We start from the raw sequence: 17,114 nt of genomic DNA, 5'->3' as shown, positions 1-17,114 counted from the left end.
GTAGTGCGGATTTGTGCAAGCGGGGCTTGTAATAAAGGTGGAATTAAAGTCTGCTCACCAGAGTTGCCGAAAGGGTGAGGGACCTCGCTGCCCCTGCAGCACAAGGGTGAATCCGTTGTTGGGGGGCTCCTGCCCACACATCGCCGTTGGTGTGCTCTGTGTTAACAATGAGAATGGGAAGGAGGGATTTACGGAGGGAGGGAGAGAGGGAGAACAGATGCCACTGGCTGAAATTCAGATTTTGAAAAAAAAAGATTGAATCATCCGAGAGCACTAATAACTGGTCCTCTTTGTTAAATGCGATGCACTATAAATTAGTTTATTCAAGAGAAAGACTGTCAGTTGGCTTTCCAGTTTAATGTGTTATCGTGGAATACGAATGGCCATGGGCGTCTGTTCTCCTCTCTGGACTTTGGTCTCAAACTTCAGAGTTTTTGGATTATTATATCACAGGAAACCTGGCTAACTAAGCCTAAGCCCTGTTCCAATCTGCTAAACAAGGCCCAATATGCCGCCCCTCCAGTGGTTTAATGACACCAAGTACAATTGAATTTGTAGGCTCATGTGATGTATGTACTGGAGTTTTGGCAACACATATTAGGACAGCCAATGAGGAGCTAACTGACCTTTTAGTCATAAATGTGTATTGGCATGAGGGCTTGATTTCTTTAGATGACACGCTAAAGTGTATCTTGGAGTGTATGCTAGATTGGAGTTCTAGAGTTTCGAGTTCAACGATTGATTACATTTTTGTAGATGAGTGGCTGTCCTCGAAATGCACTAAATTTGAAGAAAAGCTTACTACTCATAGCAACCATGCTATGCTCAAGGCTTCCTTTAATATTTACTTGGGAGAAGGGGGGCAGCGAGCTAGGGGTTTAAGAAATCTGATATCCAGTATGGCTGGTAATCGGACCTCTTGGAACGCCTACGAGGTTTCGAGATTAAATGCCTCACTCACTGCATATATGAACTCAACATCCGATGATTGGAAGTTCTCCACAGTCACTGCGCTCAAGTTTGGTAATTTGGTAAATTCCCTCCTGGACACTAGTGGGGTGACAGGGAAAGGTCCAATGCATCATCAGCGTGTATATAATGAAGAACTGGGGACACAGAAAAAAGATTGAGACCTAAGATTTGCCAGTTGAAGAAGGATGCTGCCTACTCAACGGCGGATATACACGGGGGTGGTGGGAGTAGAAAGTTATGCCAGTCGTATAGAAACTAGGTATATCTTTTGCATTCTAAAAGGTTACAGGAAGACTTGGAGGCGATGCTACACTCTTTGAAGGACAAAAGTATGAAGTATTTCTGGCGAATAATCAACGCCACTGATTTGACTCAACCACATGCTCAAATTAACGGATTACCAGAGTCTGCTTGGGTGCCACACTTTAGCAATGTATTTGCAGGATGTACTAAGGTTCAGTGCAGACCCCTTGTTTTGGTAGGTAATACTTACGAACTTAAACCTAAAAACTTTGGCCATGAAATAGTTTGCAAGGCATTAACTAAAATGAGTGCCTCTTGTGCACTGGGCCCAAATGGGCTTTCTAATGTTTTATTCAAAGGTGACTGGTTCTCTTGGGCATGAGTACTGTCAACACTCTTTAGCAATATTTTGACCATGGGAGTGTAGGCGGCTACGGGGTCTACTGCCAATGTGGTCCCAATTTACAAATGAGGGGACAGATCATGACCTCTTAGTTATCATCCTATTGCTATTCTGGATGCGGACAGCAAGGTGTTTGCGTCACTACTGCTGTCGCATCTGATGGTTGAAACTAAGAGACTATGTACATTTCAGACAAGTTTTAGGAGGCAGATGGGAACCATGTTGAATGGTATCACGGTGAGCTGTCGGCAACATTTAGCCTGGAGTCGGAAATATGACCGTATATATGTTGCTTCATTAGATCTCATTGCAGCTTTTGATGCAGTTGATTGAAAACGGTTATGGTCTAAATTGCACTCCTCGGGCATCCTAACGAGTATGTTAAAATGTATTATTGATTATATTCCAATACAGATATTCAGGTCCCTTTTGAACCATTCTGGTGATCTGTCAAGAAACATCCCAAGCGCCATGGGGGTCAGGCAGGGTTGCATTCTAGCCCCTGCCTGTTTAACCTATACCTGGCGAATATTGATGATTACCTGAATCCCGTAGCTTTTTTGTCAACTAAACTTCACGGTGTGCGGCTTCGATGGATGGCCTACGCAGATGATTATTTCTTGTTTGATTGCACTCCGCTAGGCCTATAACATTTAAAGACCGCATTTGTAAAGTATGTGGGTGACCATGCTTTGAAGGTAAATCCTGAGAAAACAAAGATTCAGTTCACAAAACGCAGGAAGAAGAGTACTTTTTGATGGCGCATTGGGGATGTTGTACTGCCTAACTTAAATTCAACAATCTATCTGGGGTTTCTGGTCAATTCTAAGCCCAGTTTGGTAAATTGACATATGTGGTTTAAGAATCGAGCCTCCATTTTGGCCAGTCACCTGGTCAAGGACGACATGAAATTTGGCAGATTTTCATTGAACCCTGCGATTCGATATTATGAATCTAAAATTGTGCCAAAGTTATTGTATGGAATTTAGGCCTACTCAATACGTATCTTAACTATTTACCTGCTCTTGAGGCTAAAATCTGGAGAAGAACCTTAGAACAACCAAATTCTCTCCTTGTCGATGCCATTAGATATGAACTGGGGATTGTTTCACTAAGAGCAAGAGCACACTGGAGGTTTTTATCATTGTTTTTTTTAATAACTTTATTTTCAAATTTTCATGAACATACAGGGAAATAAACAAAGGAACGAGCTGTGTACCCAGAGAACTCCCCTCCTCCCCGACCCACGGCTCCCAACGCAGTCCATACAAAGCATACAATAATACATAACCAGGGAAATTCGGATTGATCACAATAGCACCAGGGCCCCATAGGTCGACCCAGAACGCAACCACTAAGGTGGCGACGAGGTAGAGGATGCATCAGTGGGATTAGCAACTAAGTAGTTCACATAGGGACCCCATATATCAGGTGGTCTTGCATGCAGCGGCAATGTCCTAATGTACATTGTCTCAGTATCTTGGCAATACGCAACGTCACGCAACCACATTCGAGAGTTCGGGGGCTGGCCTCTTCCCCAGGTCATTGCCACTCTTCTTTTTGCTAGGACCAGCAGGAGCCCAACCAATTTTCGGGAATGTAGCGCTATCCCCCTGGTAAGACCAAGCAGAGCAATCACGGGATCCAGATCAATACGTTCTCCCACAATGGCAGTAAGCGTCTCCCAAACCTCCCCCCAAAATCTGTTTACAGCCGAACAGTTCCAAGCCAAGTGCAAAAAATCTGCATCCTGGGCCCCACATCGATCACAAGTCCCCGCGACTTCGGTCCGATGCTTGCGAAGCCTGGCCGGGGTACGGTAGGTTTGGTGGACAAAGTTAAAATGTATTTGTTTGAATCATGAATTCAGCGCCACCTTCTGAGTTTGAGCAAGGATAAATGACCAGTCCACCTCTGGGATACTGCTCCCTAGGGACCTCTCCTATCTGAGCTTTGCAGAATCAGAGTGCACAAGGGGGTCTCATAAGAGATTCTTATATAACCTGGATACCAACTTGCCCTCACCCTGGGCCTGAATTGTCATGTAGCAGCTGCCAAGTCCGTGGTTGCATGGGAAAAGTAGGGAAAAGCCTCTGTGCCACCTGGCGGAGCCTAAAATATATAAATATGTCTAGGGCATTGCTTGCCCCACGCTCCCTAGCCTGCTGTAGAGATATAAAGCACCCATCAACGAACAGGTCACCCAGCTTGTTGATTTGCAACTTACGTATCCATCGAATATAGACCTGTTTGTTAGTAAGCGGGACCCCAGAGATAAATTTGGCAGGAAGAAGCGGGGAATACCGCACGTCTATCTTGCTTTTCCGCACTATTTTCACCCATGCTGCGTATGTAGAGTGGACTATATTTGAGGAATTGGGGTGAGTCTGAAGTGTACTGATTATGGTCGCGCGCAGCATGTGAGGGGACATTAGAGCCCGTTCGACCTGAACATGGGGTTGAACAATCTGTGTGGCATACCAATGACTTAGGAACTGGGCTTGGGCTGCCCAGTGATACCGCTCTGGATCCGGGGGTGCCAAGCCCCCCCTCGCAACTGGTTGAATCAAAGTTGTGTAGGCCACCCTTGCAGGTTTACCGGCCCAGACCAAATCAAGGATCATGCTACGCAGTAGGGCAAGGATTTTCTGCGGGAGTGTGATGGGAATGTTCGCGAACAGGTAAAGGAGCTTGAGCAAGGCTACCATCTTCACCATGGACATTCGACCCCAGAGAGTGAGCGGGAGACTCTTCCATCTCGTAATCTGGCCCCGCAGTGTGTCAATCAGTTTCCCATAATTATCTTGCAGAAGGGTGGGAAAATCTCGGGACAGGTAAATACCAACTCCAGACCGCTCCCATTTAAGCCTGTAGTCATCGAGAAATTCTTGCGTGACATCGGTCAGAGGGAAAACTATTGATTTAGAGCTATTCATTTTTAGGCCAGAGAGCTCTCCGAATCTAGTCACCTCACGCATTATTGGATTCAAATTTTCAACCGGATCCTGAATGAAAAGAGCCACATCGTCTGCGTAGAGCGAAATTATTATTTTGTGCGGGCCAAACTGAAGACCCCTGTGCAGGTGCCGCAAACGTAGGCTCTCAGCAAGAGGCTCCATCGCCAAAGCAAACAGGAGAGCCGATAGAGGACACCCCTGTCTGGTCCCCCTCTGAAGCGTTCTATTCGCCGACCTCGCCCTCCCCAAAAGGACTCTGGACACCGGTTCCCATATAGAAGTGCTACTAGCTTCAGAAAGTGCTTCCCCAGACCCATTCTATCAAGTATCGTAAAGAGGTATGGCCATTCCACAGAATCAAACGCTTTTTCAGCATCAAGAAGCACCGCCACCGCCTGGACGGTAGGGTCAATAGCCTCAATGAGGCTGAACATGCGTCTCAGCCCAAAGGTCGTGTTGCGACCAGGAATGAACCCTGCTTGGTCGGCTACTACCAGTGCAGGCATCAGGGGGAGCAATCTTGCGGCAAGAATTTTGGCCAATATTTTATTATCTAAATTAATTAAAGAAATTGGCCTATATGACCTGCATTGATCAGGGGATTTACCATTCTTGTGAATGAGAACAATATTAGCCTCCCGAAGCGTTGCAGGCAGACTTCCTTTTTCAGTCGCCTCAAGGTAAACTTGTAGTAGAAGGCGTGCCACAATCGCAGCAAAGGCTTTATAAAATTCGTCCGTTAGACCGTCCGGGCCGGGAGCCTTGGAGCTTGGGAGCGCTTTTATGGCCTCCAATATCTCATCCAGCTATATGGGGGCGTTTAATGGCTCTCTTAGTGCTTGATCAGCCCAGAAGAGTCCAATCTGGTCTACATATTGGAGAAGGGGCCCCGGTGCGGAGTCGCCTCTCGTATTGTATAGGTCTTGATAGAAGGCTCGGAACGACTCGGCGATACCGTCTTCGGTGAGAGCAACAGAACCGTCAGGTGCCCGTATACAGTCTATTGGGGGAGATCTCCTGTCTGATGCTATTAACCTAGCAAGCAGAGCTCTCAGCCTCTGGCCCTCTCCATACTGTTGTATTCTATGTGATTGAGACAAAAACTTAGTTTCCCTTTCGGCACAGGTTCTGAAATTTTCAAGCTCCTTTCTAAGGGAGGCAAGGGTACGATTGTCATTCTGGGTATCGTATGACCGCTCCAGATTCTTCAGTCGAGCTTCACTAGCTGCCAACTCTGCTCTTATCAACTTCAGTACCCCCTGCTCTTTAGCTATACACCCCCCGCACAAAGCACTTGAGGGTTTCCCATAGGGTCCCGGCCGATTCAACCGAGTCACGATTTATGTCCAGGAAGGCCATTATGTCGGACCGAAGTTCCTGAGCAAACACCTGATCCTGAAGAGCCCCACGCTTAAACCTCCATGGCGTTCTGCTACCGACATGTCCGACTGGGCTCCCCTCAAGGACCACTGGGGAATGATCGGATAGCGTCCGAGGGAGAATCTGGCAATCGCCCCACAGTATCGACGTGTGTCTTGATACCAAAAGGTAATCCAGCCTAGAGCTGGTGCCGTGTACCCACGAGTGAAAGGTGTAATCACGCGTCGACGGGTTCCTGGCACGCCAAGCATCCACCTGGTTATAGGCCCTACAAATTTCTTGTATCTGCAAACCAGCTTTAGAATATGCAGTGCTTATGGTATGGGATTTGTCAATGTTCGGGTTGAGTGTAGTGTTCAAATCTCCCCCCCAGATAATTGTGGTGTATACAACGTTAGGTAGGTTAGTCATGACACCCTACGACTAATGAGGGTGGCAACCCCGCGTGCATAAGTCGAATAGGAGGAAAAATATCTATGACAACCCCAGCACGCCAACCATTTGCTCTCGGATAAAGGGGTAAGATGGGTTTCTTGAATGAACGAGACATCCACATTGTGTCTTTTAAGATATTGGACAATCTTACGAGCCTTGGTGGGGTTATTACCACCCTGGATGTTCCAAGTTGCTACCCTGAATGATCCAGTGGGTAAGCGTGTTTTGGGCCCAGGTGGGGCCACAGAGGGGAGGAGCTCGGGTCAGAACCCCTGCATCCATAGTCTCCCTGTAAGCTATGCTGATTGGCCTCTACAAAGTGGGCTACTGCAGCCATAATATCATACACAGCACGTTCCCCCATCAAAAACAAACCCCCAACATAAACTGGACCCCCCCCACCCAAGCACAGGCAACCCCCAACTTGCCCGTCGAAAGACCCCCCCCACCTTATTACAGCAACCAAGCAACACTGAACTTGAAGCAGTGCAAGGGGCGCTAGTGCTTAACCAAGAGTTCTGGCTCCCGCAAAAAAGAATAACCACTTATGCCGTGTGCATTTAAGGAGCGCCCAGCTCGTCTCGATGAGAGGATAACATGCCAGTCTTGGAGCTCATGGAGGGCACTCCCCAGCTTGTTCACGTCACGGAGGCCTCGGAGAGTTACCGCTTATGGGCCGGCAGCCGATACTATCAAGGAACGCGGATGCTTCTTCTGGCGCCGTGAAGAACTTAGTTGTCCCAGCATGGAGGACCCTCAATTTGGCCGGGAACAACATGGAGTATTGGAGTCCATTTTCACGTAGTTTGATCCTGGTCTTTAAAGTTGAGAATCCTGGCAATTATTGGGCGAGGTGCTGAGCCTGGTGCCGGGCGAGCGGATGGCACCCTGTGGGCCCGCTCAACAACAAAGAGAGGGGACAGCGCCGCGGCTCCAAAAAGTTCTTTACACAAATTCTCAGTGAAGTCCTCCATCTTGCCAGAGATCTGCCGCTCTCTTATCCCGGTCAATCTAATGTTGTTGCGGCGTGCCCTGCCCTCCAACTTCTCATTTTTGGCAGTAACCAGTTTCATCTGTCTCTCCAGTGCCGTGGCCCTGGTGACCAACGACGCACTGCCGTCGTCCAGATCTGAAACACGCTGCTCTACCGCATCTAGCCTATCACTGTGTTTATCAAGGCGGTGTTGTAACATATCAATCTTCGAAGAGAGAGAGTCCAATTTGCAATCTAGACCACCAATGCCCGCCTTGAGTTCTAACAGGATCTCTTTAATATCGGGACCCGAGGGATGGGCAGCATCGGTGGCAAGGGGCATCTCCGCTGCAGGGGACTCTGAACATAGACTCTGTTTAGGAGTTCTCACCCCGGCTCCAGGCCCAAACATCAATTTTCGTTGAGCCTTGTCAGCCTTACCCATTCTTGGCTGCGCTGACCGTTTATAGCAACAATGGCGAAACACAGCTGTACCGATACAAAGGAGCAGTCTGGGCGGGAGTGTATCAGGAACTTGTTATTGCAGATGGCCGGCGTTTACACCCTGGCCGGCATGCACTCCCCCGAAAGGGTTCCACTGATGCCGGGGGCCGGGGCAAGTGTCCCCCCACAGACGGAATCACAGTGGGCCTCGATCGCCTCTGCCCTCCACCCACCCCCCCACTGCAGCCACAGTCCAAATTGCCCCAGTTGAAGGAAGGGAACACTGGCCTGCAGGGTCCACAGACAGTTGCCACTCTCAGGTCTTCTATCCCGCCAGTGCCATGCTGCCCCCTCAGTCCAGAGCCATTGGCCACGGGCAGGGCCCACAGAGCAGGGGCAGTGGGCCACGCACCACTAGCTCCACCAGCGCGGCCCGCTCCCCGGCCCAGCCCCGGCGACCGCCCGCCGGCGCAGAGTTCCGCCCCGGCGATAGGTGTATGTATACGGCCCCAGCCGCCGTTCAATTGAGGCTGAGGGCGACGGCCGCGGGAACCACACACCCGCGCAGCCCCCAGCGGCCCACGGATGAGCGCAGCAACTGACCTCGACTACAAGAGACTTCGTCCCGCCGGGGAATGGGTCCACACTCCCCGCAGGCGCAGGCCGCTCAGAGGACGCCGCAACCCAGGGGCAGCCTGAGACCAACACCGCTCCTCCTCGCCGAGCACCCAGGGTCACCGCTCCAAAGCAGCACACTACCGTGGCCGCACCCACCAGGATCTTGCCCCACCGGGACTCTCTCTGCGCCAAGGGGCGGGAGCCGCCGAAAAGACCGCACAGTGTAGGGACGCAGCGGGCAGCGACCCGGCCCCAGACCCCTCTCCACACGCCAACAGCTGGACACCGCCACGAATCACCGGTGCCACAAGGATCTGCAGAACGGTGAGCGGCTCTCACCGATGGTCACCCTCCTCCTTGCATCTTCAAAAACGGCAAATTTTGCAGGATTAATGGGAGCTCGCCCGGGAGCTCAAAGAAGAGCCGCCATCTTGGCAAGTCGCTAGCGCCCTCTCTATCATTGTTGCGCAAGATTTTGTGTCCAATTTCTGACTCGTCGTTTGTAGATTTTAATCCTATTTATAAAGAACACGGATGGATTTGGATCAAAGCAATTTATGAACTATGTATTAACATTCTTGTTAACATCTGTAGTACTATTTCAGAACTGATACATTGCCCAGCAACAGGTAAATTATCCTTCTATCGACAACATTGGATTAATGCCTTCAAGTCAATGCACGAATACCCTTCGCGATCACACCTAAAGGGTGAACATAAAAAGATAGGAATTTTAGCCCCGTTTCTAAGTGTCTATCCGGATAAATTAACCAGGTCTATTTTCCTCCGATTTGAATGGAATTTGATTCTTTCGAAGCAGATTCTGGTGAGATAGGGCATGATACCACCTGATCTAATCTCATGCCGTTTCTGTAATTGGGTTGGACAGTGTGAAACACTTAAACATTGGCTGATCGGATGTAAACAGGCTTGCAGTCTTTGTATTTAAAAAGGTTTTTTCAATTGAAGTCTGGTGATGAGGATAATCGGGTATGGTTGACCTGCCTGGCCGAACGCACCACCTCTACTGTAATTGCAGTTACAGGATTTATTAAAGCATTAAAATTAGATTTGCTTTCTGTTTCGGATGGCAATTGATGTTGTTATGGTGCTTGCAAATGGGACAAGTGGCTGATGAACTTGACCTCAGTTAATCAGAATAGGAAGAATTCAGAAACTTGTCTTTTAAGAAGTTTTAAAAAAAAAGTCTTAAGAATTCTTTTTCTATTGGGTTTTAAGTTAGGACTGATGAAATGTGATGTCATTTTAATGAATTTTAATTGAATAGTGTATGAAATGGTAGAAATTGTATTTTATCTTATTTTGGAACAAATGTAGGAAAGTTGTAATTGCAACGCAATATTATGTTCTATCTATTTTTATTGTGCATGTTATGTTATTAAAGGTTGAATCTGTTTACAACCATAAAATAAAAAAATGCGATTTGTGCAGAATCCTAAAACTTCGACAGCCCTGCTTTCCTATTACCATAATGCTTTGCTTTTGTGTTCCCACTACAGACTAAAAATGGGGTTTTCTGCAGTTCTATAAACCCTATGTCTAACATGGGATTATGTACTTAATCCCTGAACGCTTTCTGACTTCTTGGGTAATCAGTGCCCTTAAAACTCTGTGACTAAAAATGCACTTACGTGTTATACACAGCCTTTTCCTCTATGCATATTACCTATGTTAAGAATATATTTTTACATGTCAGTAATTTGTGTTGGCGCGTTTCATTTTTCGCCTCCTGAGAATATGTCCTTGTTTTACTGCTGGGGGAGTTGGCCATCCTGCAACTCTCACTGACGGTTTATCATAGGTTGTCGCCACAGGCAGGGAAACGGGCAAGCTGTGTGGTTTTTGATGCTTTCAGCTGTAGTTTGATGTACTCTCTTCTGTGTTTTGCGGTAGTGGGAGGGCAATTCACTGTTGATTTCAAATCTCAGTCATTCTCAGGCACTTGGGAGGAAATGCACATCACTAGTATTTATGCAAAGAAAATTGTACTTTCCTTTACTACATGCAAATTATGTTTGTTTAAGTCGTCTTTTGTATGTTTTCTCTCTTACCTTTCCTGACATTTAGCAGCTGTACTAACAATTTTGAACATATAAATAAAATCTTTCCATGGAGTGAATGCATAGTTAGAACTAATTCAGTGTGATGAATTAACATCATCCCTACCAGCAGCTAAGCCCTTGTTTCCCAAAAAGGGAAAAGAGGACCACCTCCCCAGCTCTGTTGTGTGTTTACACAAGTGCATTGTTTTATTACAGGCACAGTGGACAATTTGGGACCATTAATAATTTTCGGCTGGGGCGCCTTCCCAGCGTTCCAGTGGAGTGGAACGAGATCAATGCTGCGTGGGGTCAGACGGTTTTGCTTCTGCATGCCCTTGCCAATAAGATGAGCCTGCAATTTCAGAGGTATGTGAAGTCCAGCGTGCATGCTCTACAACTCTTCTTGATGGCGATGGGAGTATAAACATTATTTCTGTCTTTATTAGGTATCGTCTTGTTCCATATGGAAGCCATTCATACCTAGAATCGCTGTCTGATAAATCAAAGGTAAAGGAACTTACATTTTATTAAGTTGCAGTCTTTGATGTATTTCATTTATTTATTAATCTATTTGAGATCATTTGTGGATGACAGGTTTAGGGTTTACATGTTTGGAGCTCACCTGGGTTGATGGTTCGTAGCTCTCCGAGGGTGCTACCCGTGAAGACTCATTTTTTTTGGTCCGAGGCTTGTTTTTTTTCTTTGTAGTGCGGGTTTCATGAAGAAAGGGGCGAGCCTCCTCAGACGCCACCCTGCCTAGTGTCCTAGACCCCCGGAAGGCTGACTTCGGGGAAACTACCCGGAATGGGAAAAACCCCACAAAGGAGAAACCGGTTGCAAAGAGGGTATCCAGGAGTATAGGTTAGCAGAGAGTAACTCCAGGTAAGGACAGGAAACGGGGGTGGTTCCAGATAAGAGCGAGTAGCAAGGAAGTGCTCCAGGAATTACCAAGCAACAAACCAGCAGCTACAGGAATCCAGAACAAGCGAGAATGGAAGCAAAGGAGAGAATCTCAGAAGGAGAGGCAACAGCTGGAGAAGGAGCGAGGAGCAAGGAGGAAAGGTAAGGACAAGCCAAGGGGAGCACTGAGCTGGCATGTCACAATCCGTGGAGGAAGCAACAACCAGGCGTTGAGACGCAAAGAAGTTGCTTTCACTGGTGCATAAATAGCAGCGCCGGTGAAAAAGGAGCAACTAGCCTGCTGTAATCTATCCGGGAAATGTTGTGGCGCCCATCTTGGAAGTATAAATGGGTGCTGCAAGTAATTGCAGTGGCCATCTTGGGGGAAGAAATGGCTGCTGCAGCGGCCCTTCCAAGCAGCCCAAAAAGATCGAGCGACATGTCATGACATCATGCCCCCTCCGAGAGGTGCGTCCACCTGGTTTACCCGGGTGGAGTAGGTGAAAGCGACGACCATGCAGAGGGGCATGAACATAAGAGACAGGTTCGAGGAACGTTCACTGGGAGGATAGCCTTTCCAGTCTATAAGGTACTGCAGGCGTCCCCGCCTGTACCTTGAGTCGCATATCCTGGATACCTCAAATTCAAGGTGATGGTCATCAGTGACAACCGGTGGGGGAATTGCAGTCTTCGTTGTGGATGGATGATAGGGTTTCAGTAGGTAAGTATGAAACACAGGATGTATGCGCTTCCAAGTCTTGAGGAGTTTGAGTTTAAACACCACTGGGTTGATCATTTTGATAATGGAGAATGGACCATAATAGCGAGGTGATAACTTGTTTGGCCGTAGGTGTCTGGGAAAGTATTTGGACGAGAACCAAACCTTGTCACCAGTACAAAATCGACGAACGTCTATGAAGGTCAGCATATTTTTTGGTTAACTCTCTGACTCTCAGAAGGGTGTCTTTGGCCTTTTTGTGGATAACTTGGAGATCATTGACCCAAGCCTTCTCGGAGGGAACATGGCTAGTTCCAGTAACTTCAACAGGTAGAACGGAAGGATGGAACCCATAGTTGCAGTAAAAAGGACTTGTGTTCAAGGATGAGTGGTCAGAATTGTTGTAAGCTAATTCCGCTACTGGAAGCAAGGACACCCATTCGTCTTGAACCTGGGAGGAAAGACAGCGTAATTATTGTTCTAGGGTTTGGTTGACTTTTTCCGTTATCCCATTGCTAGGGAATGGTATCCAGAAGACAATGCACACTGAACTCCGAGAAGCTGGCATAGTTGAGACCAAAAACAAGATGTGTATTGGGTTCCTAGATCTGACACAATGGTAGTTGGTAATCCGTGAAGATGAAATATCTCTGAAAGGAAGACGTTAGCCATCTGAGAAGCGGTGGATAATTTATGAAGTGGAGTAAAATGAGCCATGTGAGAATAGAGGTCTATGGTCACCATAATAGTAGTACATCCTTTGGAGGGTGGCAATTCCGCGATGAAGTCTGTTGCAATGGCTTGCCACGGACGAGAAGGTAGCTTGGGTTGTAGCAGAAAACCAGACGGTTGTCTGGTGTCGTACCTGCTCTGGGCGCAAATGGAGCAGGCCTGTAGATAAGAATGAACATCTGCCACCATCTTGGGCCACCAAAAAAAATACCTCTAGTTTCCGCAGGGTTACCTTGATTTCTCTGTGCCCGGATAAGGTTGTATCATGACAAAGTCTCATGGCGCTTTCCCTTGGGGATTTAGAAGGCAGATACAAGGCTGTATCTTAAAAGAGTTTCCCTTCTTTGCTAACAAAACCCCAAGGGTTCTTTTGCGATAAACATTTCCATTCCTCACTGTCCTGTGTTTCACGTCCTGCACTTTCCATGAATTCTTCCACATGGCTGATGAAAGTAGTCCCGGGAAACATCTTAGGTATCGGAAAGAGTAGGTCATTGTTGTAATCAGGGTGATGCAAAAGAGCATCAACAAGAACATTGAGAGATCCAGGAATATAAGTGATCTGAAACTGGTACTGAGCAAAGAAATAAGCCCAACAGGTTTGTCTGCTGTTTCTGCATTCCAATGCATGTAGTACTTGGAGGTTCCGATGATCAGTTCGCACAAGAACTGGAAACACTGCCCCTAACAACAGATGGTGCCATTCCAAAAAGGCTTGCCGTATGACCAACAGTTCTTTTTCCAGGACAGAATAATGGGTTTCACGTATAGTGAGGGTTCTGAAAGATAGGCTATGGGATGTTCACAACCGTTTTCCTGTTCTTGTGTAGGAACCGCACCAATGGCAAACTGGGAGGCATCCATTTTGACAATGAATGGTTTGGATACGCCAGGTTGGCAAAGGATGGGACCTTCTGTAAAACGTTTCTTTAGCAATTTAAATGCAGTATCCTGTGTGCCAGACCAGACAAAGGATTCTAATTTTTTCAGAAGGTTTATGATGGGCCGCACCTTGTAAGAAAAGTTAGGGATAAACTTCCTGTAGAAGTTTGCCAAGAAAGGATTGGATTTGTTTTACGGTAGTGGGTGCTGATGTGCGTGGTAGGGTCTCCCCATTTTTGGGCCTGGTTGGCAATATTTGCATGCTTGAAGCACTGGATGCGCATTGAACAGCTTTACTTTCCCTCTTCCCAGGCCTGCATGTTCGCCCCATCCCGCCCCCTCTCCTGATTGGCAGGCTGGAAGCCACTGTGCAAGTGGAGGTGTAGGTCTACTGGCCGTGGATCCGGCACCAATTGTGGTGGTGTGTATGACAAGGTAAGATGTGCGTGGTAGGGTCTCCCCATTTTGGGCCTGGTTGGCTATATTTGGATCCTTGAAGTGCTGGATGCGCATTGAACAGCTTTACTTTCCTGCTTCCCGGGCCTTCATGTTAGCCCCCTCCCGCCCTCTCTGCTAATTGGCTGACTGGAAGCCACTGTGCAAGCGGAGGTGTAGGCCTACTGGCCGTGGATTTGGCACCAGTTTTGGTGGTGTTTGTGTGTGTGGCAAGGCAAGGTGTACGTGCTATGGTCTTCCCATTTTGGGCCTGGTTGGCTATATTTGCATCCTTGAAGCGCTGGATGTGCATTGAACAGCTTTACTTTCCCGCTTCCCAGGCCTGCATGTTCGCCTCATCCCACCCCCTCTGCTGATTGGCTGGCTGGAAGCCACTGTGCAAGCGGAGGTGTAGGCCTACTGGCCGTGGATCCGGCACCAGTTCTGGTGGCGTGTGTGGCAAGGTAAGATGTGCGTGATAGAATTTCCACATTTTGGGCCTGGTTGGCAATATTTGCATCCTTGAAGCATTGGATGCAAATTGAACAGCTTTACTTTCCCTTTTCCCGGGCCTACATGTTCGCCCTGTCCCGCCATCTCTCCCCTGATTGGCTGATTCACTGTTCATAACGCACCATCCCAGGGCAGCCCTCTGCCCGGCAGCCCCTTTGGCTAAGGGCCCCAAGCCAAAGGGCGGCTTCTACATTGGCGGCTCCAAGGTGTGTCTGCAGGTGTCGGCCAGGGAAGCCAGTGGCCAACTGTCACCCAGCAGCAACAAAAAAGTAAGTGTGGCATGGGTGGGAAGTAGAGCAATCACTCTACTCCAGAAAGCCTTGCCACTCCACATTACCTTAGCCAAAAACATATCTTGCCAGGCGAACATCACTTACATCACTCATACTTAGATAGAACTGTGAACATTGCGTCGCATCTAGACAGGATTGAATGTTAGCAGATGCCACACTTGGATAGAATTGTGAACGTTAGCAAATGCCACACTTTGTGAATGTTAAGTAAATGCCACTCTCAGAACTATGGACATTAGCCTGCGTCGCATTTAGACAGGATTTTGAAGGTTAGCAGATGCCACACTTGGATTAAATTGTGAATGTTAGCAGATGCCACACCTGGATAGAATTGTGAGTGTTACCAATTGCCACACTTGGATAGAATTGTGAGTGTTAGCAATTGCCACACTTGGATAGAATTGTGAGTGTTAGCAATTGCCACACTTGGATAGAATTGTGAATGTTAGCAAATGCCACACTTGGATAGAATTGTGAATGTTAGCAAATGCCACACTTGGATAGAATTGTGAATGTTAGCAAATGCCACACTTAGATGGAATTGTGGATGTCAAGTAAATGCCACACTCAGATAGAACTGTGGACATTAGTCTGCATCGCATTTAGACAGGATTTTGAAGGTTAGCAGATGCCACACTTGGATAGAATTGTGAATGTTAACAAATGCCACACTCAGCTAGAACTGTGGACCTTAGCCTGCGTTGCATGTAGACATGATTTTGAATGTTAGCAGATGCCACACTTAGATAGAATTGTGAATGTTAAGCAAACATGGACTCTCAAATCTAGGTATAGCCACCCCTTTGTCTATTGTATGGTAAAACGTAATGTATTAGCATACCTAGGTCTCTCTACTGCTCTGCAGGACTCTCGAATCTAGGTGTGGCCTCTGTCTCTGTCTTTTATATGTTGAGATCCACCTACTGTGGAACCTAGACCTTACTCCCACTGTGCAGGACTCTTATATCGAGGTATAGCCTCCATCTTTGTCTGCTACATGGTGAAACGTAATGTATTGTGGAACCTAGGCCTCTTCACGGCTTTGCAGGACACTCAAGTCTAGGTGTGGCCTACATCTTTGTCTTGTGAATTGTGAGACCTGGGCCTCTCCCCCACCATACAGGACTCTCAAAATCAGTGATTATACTGTGATAGTACTGTGAATTTACTAGTCTTCGTCGCAGTCAGAAAATTGCTAGAATGTATTAGCATTACATTGACTCACACTTAGAAAATTGTTAGCAATTATTAGCATTGCATTGAACTAAACCTAGAGGGTGCCCATGTGATAGTACTGTGAATTTACTAGTCTGCATCTCCTGCCTGTGCCATTCTCCTAGAACTGGTCTTGTTACAATTGACTGAAATCTGAAGGGTGCACGCAATGATGATACCTTGATTTATTTACACGCTTAAGAATTGTTCTTGCAAGATTGATTCACATCTAGAAAGCTACTTTAATTTACATCTTGAAGTACCCCCTGAGATAGAACTGTGAATCACTTGCGTGTTCTGCACAATTAGAATTGCTCTCACTCACTCGACTCAAAACTAGAAAGTGCCGCCTGAGATAGATCTGCAATTTACTTACCTATGTTTTAGATCATAACTCAACCGAAACTCTCATCTACCATTTCACTATGCTTACTCTCTTCTCTACACCATCACTCAATTACAGTGCAGCTATACCCCTCGATCAAATTCGGCCTAGCTGCTCACGTACGAACATTAACACATAAACACCTCATCATTCTAATAAAACGCGCTTATATCCCATGACAAACCGGCCTAGCTGCACACATAAGCATCCTACAGGTCCACCGCAGCCAGAACCCAGTCTTGGTTTCCACCCGCCAGACTGCACACATTCAACTACCATCAGGCAATTACATCAGCTGCACACATAACTGGTGCACCCAAGCACCCTACAACACCTTATTCTCTCAACTGACCTGGACTTCACTCCCGAGGGCGTTCAACCTGCCGGTGCTTTGTGGTCATGCCAATAATACATATAGCGCTATATAAATGCCAAATAACATATTGTAACAACTAGCACCCATAACTCTTCTCTTGTTACTCAGCCCTTGCTATACAAAAGTGATCTATTTTTACATTATTTCACTTGTAATCACAGGCAGCAATGGACCACC

At 47.1% G+C, this 17,114-nt stretch overlaps 1 protein-coding gene across 1 annotated transcript in view; it reads left to right on the top strand.

The window, feature by feature from the left end:
• The window catches only part of BECN1 (beclin 1), a 649,635-nt gene that overhangs the window by 550,367 nt on the left and 82,154 nt on the right, over positions 1-17,114 (top strand). Inside the window, exons 9-10 of the mRNA XM_069634173.1 lie at positions 10,705-10,854; positions 10,935-10,995. Coding sequence (XP_069490274.1) covers positions 10,705-10,854; positions 10,935-10,995 — 211 coding nt within the window. The remainder of the gene's footprint in view (positions 1-10,704; positions 10,855-10,934; positions 10,996-17,114) is intronic.

Source organism: Ambystoma mexicanum, chromosome 13 (assembly GCF_040938575.1).
Source record: "Ambystoma mexicanum isolate Mex_15411 chromosome 13, UKY_AmexF1_1, whole genome shotgun sequence".
Taxonomy (NCBI): Eukaryota; Metazoa; Chordata; class Amphibia; order Caudata; family Ambystomatidae; genus Ambystoma; species Ambystoma mexicanum.
Note: the sequence above shows the minus strand (reverse complement) of the source record. Positions and strands in the feature narration are given on the sequence as shown.